The sequence below is a fragment of the Sapajus apella genome, unplaced genomic scaffold (genome assembly GCF_009761245.1).
Source record: "Sapajus apella isolate SASKATOON/1434 unplaced genomic scaffold, GSC_monkey_1.0 scaffold33, whole genome shotgun sequence".
Classification (NCBI taxonomy): domain Eukaryota; kingdom Metazoa; phylum Chordata; class Mammalia; order Primates; family Cebidae; genus Sapajus; species Sapajus apella.
This window is the reverse complement of record NW_022436973.1, coordinates 11,136,039-11,143,741: the sequence shown is the minus strand read 5'-3', so window position 1 is coordinate 11,143,741 and position 7,703 is coordinate 11,136,039. Positions and strand designations below refer to the sequence as shown.

General features: G+C 48.4%; 1 protein-coding gene across 1 annotated transcript; it reads left to right on the top strand.

The window, feature by feature from the left end:
• The first annotated feature begins 367 nt into the window (after positions 1-367).
• HCK (HCK proto-oncogene, Src family tyrosine kinase) lies at positions 368-7,703 on the top strand. The gene is made up of 3 exons (XM_032295291.1): positions 368-1,132; positions 4,190-4,321; positions 7,171-7,703. The coding sequence occupies exons 1-3, from the start codon at positions 991-993 to the stop codon at positions 7,371-7,373; spliced, it is 477 nt and encodes a 158-aa protein (XP_032151182.1). The 5' UTR covers positions 368-990; the 3' UTR covers positions 7,374-7,703.

Here is a 7,703-nt window from a genome sequence, read left to right as displayed (position 1 = left end):
TGCTAAAATCTCACCCCCTCAAAGCAGGTTTCCCTGAACACCCAATCTGAAAAAGCCCTCTACGGGTCATATTTTGTTACCCTGTTTTATCTTTTGTTTCTTTTTTGAGACAGAGTCTTGCTGTGTCACCCAAGCCGCAGTGGCATGATCTTGGCTCACTGCAGCCTCTGCCTCCCAGGTTCAAGCAGTTCTCGGGCCTCCACCTCCTGAGCAGCTGGGCTTAGAGACATGCACCACTACGCTCATCTTCCTTTTGTATTTTTAGTAGAGACAGGGTTTCGCCATATTAGCCAGGCTGGTCTTGAACTCCTGGCCTCAAGTGATCTACCTACTTCGTCCTCCCAAAGTGCTGGGATTACAGGTGTAAGCCACCACGCCCGGCCTGTTTAATCTTTTCTTTATGGAACTTTCTACCTGCAGCGGTTTTGCCTGGCTCACCACCTGTTCAAGCAACATGTCTGGCACCCGCAAGACACTCAGTAGATTTCTGTTGAGTAAATAAGTGAATTTTCCCTACCCAGGGCTGGGGCATGAGAAAGATATAAGAGGTATAGCAGAATATAACATGAGCCTAGATTGTCCCCAGAAAGAGGGTTGAAGATGAAAGCTCTTCATAGTGTCCTAGAGTTTGTGTGTCTGTGTGTGTGTGTGTGTGTGTGTGTGTGTGTGTGTGTGTGTGTGTTTTCCTGGAGGAATAGGTCCTGGAGAAATAGTCCCATTGCTTTTTCCTTGAGAACACTTCAAAGTGCTCTCTGGAAGTCTTGGAACTCTAGAGAATCCCCCAAAGTGACCCAGGCCTTAGGGATCCCCCCAACCTCAATGCCAGCCTGAGCCCTGGGGCCTTCCCAACAAAAGAGTGAGGGCTGGTGCAGACATGTCCCATTGTATTCCACTTGAACACCTCTCTGCTGCTTTCGGGTGGGGCCCTCTTGGCGTAGGCCAGGTCTGAGGACAAAAGTGTCTCTGTTTGGGTTGCAGATTGCAGAAGGCATGGCCTTCATTGAGCAGAGGAACTACATCCACCGAGACCTCCGAGCCGCCAACATCTTGGTCTCTGCATCCCTGGTGTGTAAGATTGCCGACTTTGGCCTGGCCCGGATCATAGAGGACAATGAGTACACGGCTCGGGAAGGTAGGGAACGCTGCCAAGCAGGCCCACGTTGCCCATTTGGATGGTTGTGAGTGTTGAGTTGATATGTGTGAGAGTGATTGACAAAATGCAAGGGTCTGCCCCAGTCTTAGCTGTGCATTCTTGAGCTTGGTGGATACTTCTGGATAATGTCCTGAACTTCAGAGTCTCACCCAGAGACTTTGAGAAGGAGATTTTAGATCAGATGGAGAAGTACTGATAGATTTTGGAGGGAGTTAGGCAATATATGTTGAAATTAAGGGTAAGAGCAGCTTTGTGCATAACAGACAAAAATAGGGCTGATATCCAAATGTCCATAAGCAGGAGGATGGATGTATACATTGTGGTTTATTCACAGAATATAATACCACGCAGTGATGCAAAAGCACAAACCAGCCAGGCTCAGTGACTCATGCCTGTAAAACCAGCACTTTAGGAGGCTGAGGCAGGAGGATTGCTTGAGCCCAGGAGCTCAAGACCAGCCTGGGCAACACAGGAGACCTAGTCTCTGCAAAAATTTAAAAAATTCACCAGGCATGGTGGCACATGCCTATAGTCACAGCTACTCAGGAGGTTAGGGTGAGAGAATTACTTGAGTCTAGAAAGTTGAGGCTGCAGTAAGCCATGATTGTGCCACCGTACCCAGCCTGGTGGACAGAGCAAGACCTTGTCTTAAAAGAAAAAAAAAAAGGCTGGGCACGGTGGCTCACGCCTGTAATCCCAACACTTTGGGAGGTCAAGGCAGGCGGATCATGAGGTCAGGAGTTCCAGACTAACCTGACCAACATAGTGAAACCCTGTCTCTACTAAAAATATAAAAATTAGCCTGGCACCTCAAAAAAAAAAAAAAAAAAGCACAAACCAATGCTAAATGCACCAAAATGGGTAACTCTCACAGGTATATCAAAATGAAAGAAATTAGACCAAAAAAGAGTAGATGCCAATTGGTTTCATTTTTGTAAAATTCAAAGAGACAAAACTTATATATGGACGTTCATGGAAGCATTCTTCCTAATAGCCAAAAGATGGAAACAACCCTCTTAATGTCCACAGACTGATGAACAGATAAACAAAATGTGGTATATCCATACAATGGAATATTATTTGGCCACAAAATAGAATGACATGCTATGTCAGTGTAGCACACAGATGACCCTTGAAAACATCATGTTAAGGGAAAGCCAACACGAAGACCACATACTGTTTAATTCCCCTTCTGTGAAATGTCCAGAACAGGCCACCTTTTTCTTTTTTGAGACGTACTCTTGATCTGTCACCCAGGTTGGAGTGTATTAGCATGATCTCAGCTCACTACAACCTCTGCCTCCCAGGTTCAAGCAATTCTTGTGCCTCAACGTCCTGAGTAGTTGGGATTACAGGCACATACCACCATGCCTAGCTAATTTTTGTATTTTTAGTAGAGACGAGGTTTCACCATGTTGGCCAGGCTGGCTCAAACTCCTGACCTCAAGCCTCCCAAAGTGCTAGGATTACAGGCGTGAGCCACCACGCCCAGCCCAAAACAGACAAAGCTAAAGAGAGAGAAAGTCGATGCGTGCTGCCTACAGCTGGTGGTGGGGAATCGAGAGAAATGGGGAGTGACTTCTGTGGGTTTTTTGCAGGGAAATGTGATGAAAATATTCTGAAATCCACAACTTCATGACTATTCTAAAAGCCATGGAATTATGCACTTTAAATGGGTGAAATGTATGGTCTGTGAATTCTAGCTCAATAAAGCTGTTAAAGAAAGAAACAGGCAAAATTTATTTATAGCATAGAGGTCAGAATCGCAGTCACCTTTATTTTCTGCTAGCTTAATTTTTATTTATTTATTTTTTTGAGACAGGGTCTTGCTCTGTTTCCCAGGCTGGAATGCTTTGGCTTGATCTCGGCTCACTGCAAACTCCACCTCCTGGGTTCAAGCGATTGTCCTGCCTCAGTCTCCTGAGCAGGTGGGATCATAATCACACTCCATTATGCCTGGCTAGTTTTTATTTCTAGTAGAGAGGGGGTTTCACCATGTTGGCCAGGGTGGTCTCAAACTCCTGACCTCAAGTGATCCACCTGCTTGGGCCTCCCAAAGTGCTGGGATTACAGGCATGAGCCACCACACCAGGCCTATTTATTTTTTGAAGAGACAGGTGCTTGCTCTGTCACCCAGGCTGTAGTGGAGGAGTATGATCATAGCTCACTGCAGCCTCTGACTCCTGGGCTCAAGCAATTCTCCAGCCTCAGCCTCCTGAGTACCTGAAACTACACCCACCTCGGTCTCCCAAGGTGCTGGGATTACAGGCAAGAGCCAGCATGCCCAGCCCTTCATATTCCTTTTCTATAAAAAAGGAAGCCTTGTCATGACCCACTGTGCCTGGCCAAGATTTTGTTTGTTTGTTTTTGTTTTTAAATTAGCTGGGCATAGTGGTGCACACCTCTAGCCCCAGCTGCTTGAAAGGCTGAGGCAGGAGGATAGCTTGAGGCCAGGAGTTCAAGGCTGCAGTGACCTATGATTGTGCCACTGTGCTCCAGCCTGGGCAACAGAGTAAGACCCTTACTCTGTTGGGTAAAAATTGAAAAGGCTAACTAAACCCATATCAGACTATGTGGGAGGAGGGAAGGGAATACACAGTGACTGGTGGGAACCTCATGGGCTGAGAGTCAGAATCCTCCTTCCCCTATTGCCCCAGGTCAGAAGACTGAGGCATTGACTACAACCTGGACTCAAGATCCCCTGAAGTCCTTCTGTCCCCAAAGATCTGTGACCTCTGGGATTCTACTCTTTGGAGTTGTAGTTTCCTGGGGTATCAACTGATCAACGAGGAGGCCTCTAGAGAGTGAACTTCCACGCCACACCCCAGATCCCCCTGCCCACTCCTCCTTGTCTGGCCATCTGTCCTCAGGATGGATGTCCCTTGCTTCCACAGGGAGGCCACCTAACAGGGAAATTGCAGTTCTGCAGGGGCAGATGTTGGCAGCTGTTGCCCTTGCCTGTCCCCGACCTTAGCAGAGTCCCAACCCTCACTGCTCCCCAGCCTTCCCCTGACTCTGGTCTGTTCCACCCTACAGGGGCCAAGTTCCCCATCAAATGGACAGCTCCTGAGGCCATCAACTTTGGCTCCTTCACCATCAAGTCAGACGTCTGGTCCTTTGGTGTCCTGCTGATGGAGATCGTCACCTATGGCCGGATCCCTTACCCAGGTAGGGAAGGGGCATCAGCTCGGGGCTGCTTTCAGGGCCCAGCCTGGCAATGGGTTCATCTCATCAATGTGCCCATTCAAATTGAGCTCTTGATCCTCACCCACAACTTTCCATCACCTTTCCCGTCTTAGTTAAAGGCATCGCCGCCCATTCAGTGTCTTAAGCTTGAAATCTGGGGGCTTCCTTGGCCCTTCCTTCTCTCTCATCCCTATTACTTTTTTTTTTTTTTTTTTTTGAGACAGAGTCTCGCTCTTGTTGCCCAGGCTAGAGTGCAATGGCACGATCTCAGCTCACTGCAACCTCTGCCTCCTGGGTTCAAACGATTCTCCTGCCTCAGCCTCCTGAGTAACTGGGATTACAGGTGCCCACCACCATGCCCAGCCAATTTTTGTATTTTTAGTAGAGACAGGGTTTCACCATGTTGGCCAGGCTGGTCTCTAACTCCTGACCTCAGGTGATCCACCTGCCTCGGCCTCCCAAAGTGCTGGGATTACAGGTGTGAGCCACCATGCCCGGCCTCACCCCTATGACATCTGAGCAGTCACAAGGTTTTGGCTACTTGACTCCAAAACATATCCCAAGTCTCACCACTTCGAACCCCGCAGTCTCCACTGCATCCAGGCCAGCATTGTCTCCCATGGATGGCGCAGCGGCCTCCTCGTCAGTCTCACTGCTTTCTCCCCACTCATCCTACAGCCTATTCTCCACTTGCAGCCAGAAGGATAATTACAAACTGTAAATCAGATCTTGTCCTTTCTCCACGCTTTTTTTTCTTTCTTTCTTTTTCAGACAAGGTCTCGCTCTGTCGCCCAGGCTGGAGTGCAGCAGTGCAGTCATAGCTCACTGCAGCCTCAACTTCCTAGGCTCAAGTGATCCTCCCTCTTCAGCCTCCCGAGTATCTGGGACCACTGGCACAAGCCACCATTCCTGGCTCTTTGTTTTATATGTATTTTTTGTAAAGACTTGGTCTCACTATGTTGCCCAGCCTGGTCTCAAACTTCCAGGCTCAAACAATCCTCCAGCCTTGGCCTCCCAAAATGCTGGGATTACACACACACACACACACACACACCACCACGCCCAGCTAATTTTTTTAATTGTTTGAGAGACAAGGTGTTGCTATGTTGCTGGGCTGTTGATTTCCATTTTTAAGTGATGCTTTAGCTCAGTGTGAAGCGTGAATGGGAAGGAAGGGGAACAGGGTGGCAGCCCATGAGGAGGCCACAGCAGTGGCCCAGGCATAGGGTGGTGGATTTGTGACAGGCATACATTGATGAACTGGTGCTACGTTTCAAAAGAAGGAAAGATCTGACTTGTTGACTTAGGAGGTGAGGGAGAGAGAATCAAGGATGATTACCCTGGCTTTGTACCACAGGATGGGTGATGGTCTAGAGATAGAATCTGGGGAGCTCTGGCAGGGCACAGTGGCTCATGCCTATAATCCCAGCACTTTGGGAGCCCAAGGCTGGTGGATCACAAGGTCAGGAGTTCAAGACCAGACTGGCCAACATGGTGAAACCCTGTCTCTACTAAAACAAAAACAAAAACAAAAACAAAATTAGCTGGGCATGGTGGCTTGTGCCTGTAATCCCAGCTACTTGGGAGGCTGAGGTAGGAGAATTGCTTGAACCAGAACCCAGGAGGCGGAGGTTGCAGTGAGCCAAGATCACACCACTGCACTCCAGCCTGGGCTACAGAGCAAGATTCCATCTCAAAAAGAAAAAAAAAGAAAGAAATTGGAGAGCTCCATTTTAACCCTCTTAAATTTAAGATGACTTAAGTATAGAGACATACAAGTAAAGGAAGCACTTGAGTTCATTTATTTACAGCAGTAGAGGTCAGAATTGCAGTCACCTTTATTTTCTGATACCTTACTTTTTATTTATTTACTTCTTTGAGATGGAGTCTTGCTCTGTCGCCCAGGCTGGAGTATACTGGCATGATCTCGGCTCATTGCAACCTCCACCTCCTGGGTTCAAGCGATTGTCCTGGCTCAGCCTCCCGAGCCGCTGGGATTACAAGTGTGCACCATCACACGTGGCTAGTTTTTGTATTTTTAGTAGAGAGGGGGTTTAACTATGTTGGCCAGGCTGGTCTTGAACTTCTGATCTCAAGTGATCCACACACCTGGGCCTCCCGAGTTTGGAGTTTGAAACCAATAATATAAAATTGGGGATCATGGACACTGAATAGCTATTCTTATGAATAACTAATTAAAACTTAAATTGAACAAGAAAATGGTCCCACCCATAGGGTGACACTGAATCTGGTCACCTGACTGTTTTGTCCTGAGAGTGCACTAGGCAAAACCAGGCAACACACTATAGACGCCAAATCCAGAAGGATGTGTTCTGCTGCAAGCCACAAAATGACAGACTAAGAGTAACTGAAACAGAGCAAGCTATTACTCCCGCTCTGGCACTGGTGACTCGTAAGTTCAGCGGCTCAGCATGACTGAGTCAGGACCCTGGGTTCCTGTCTCTGTGATGATGTTCTCCATGTGGTAAGATGGTGATTGCAACTCCAAGTATCATAAGTATCTCACAGAGTCCAAAGGAAGAGACGAAGGGTCTGTTCTCCAAAGTCTGTCCTCTAAGTGGGAGGAAAACCTTTCCTGGCCTCTCCCGGGAGACCTCCCTGTCAGCTCCCATTGGCCAAAACCATGTCCCGGGCCTATGTCCTAGCTGCAAGTGAAGCTGGAGGAGGAAGTCTCTGGCTTTCACAGTGGGAGGGGCTCAGCTTGCAAGGTGAGGTGGGAAGTGATGGCTGCTGGCGAGGCCGCAGGGCCTGGCACCTGTGGGATCTCATTTCCCAACTGCTTCCATTTTAATTCCATGGCTCCTTTTCAGGGATGTCAAACCCTGAAGTGATCCGAGCTCTGGAGCGTGGATACCGGATGCCCCGCCCAGAGCACTGCCCAGAGGAGCTCTACAGCATCATGACACGCTGCTGGAAGAACCGTCCGGAGGAGCGGCCGACCTTTGAATACATCCAGAGTGTGCTGGATGACTTCTACACGGCCACAGAGAGCCAGTACCAACAGCAGCCATGATGGGCAGGACCAGGGCAGGGCCAGGGGCCCAGGTGGTGGCTGCAAGGTGGCTCCAACACCACCCACCAGGGCCCAGGCTGCCTTCCTACTCCCAGACACCCACCCTCGCTTCAGCCACAGTTTCCTCATCCGTCCAGTGGGTAGGTCGGACTGTAAAATCTCTTTTTGACTCTAGCAATCCATAATCTGACATTCTCAGGAAGCCCCCAACTTGATATTTCTGTTTCCTGAAATGGTTGGATTTCAGTTACAGCTGTGGTTTGGATGGGAAACTTTCAAAATAGTGAAATGAATATTTAAATAAAAGATATAAATGCCAAAATCTTTACC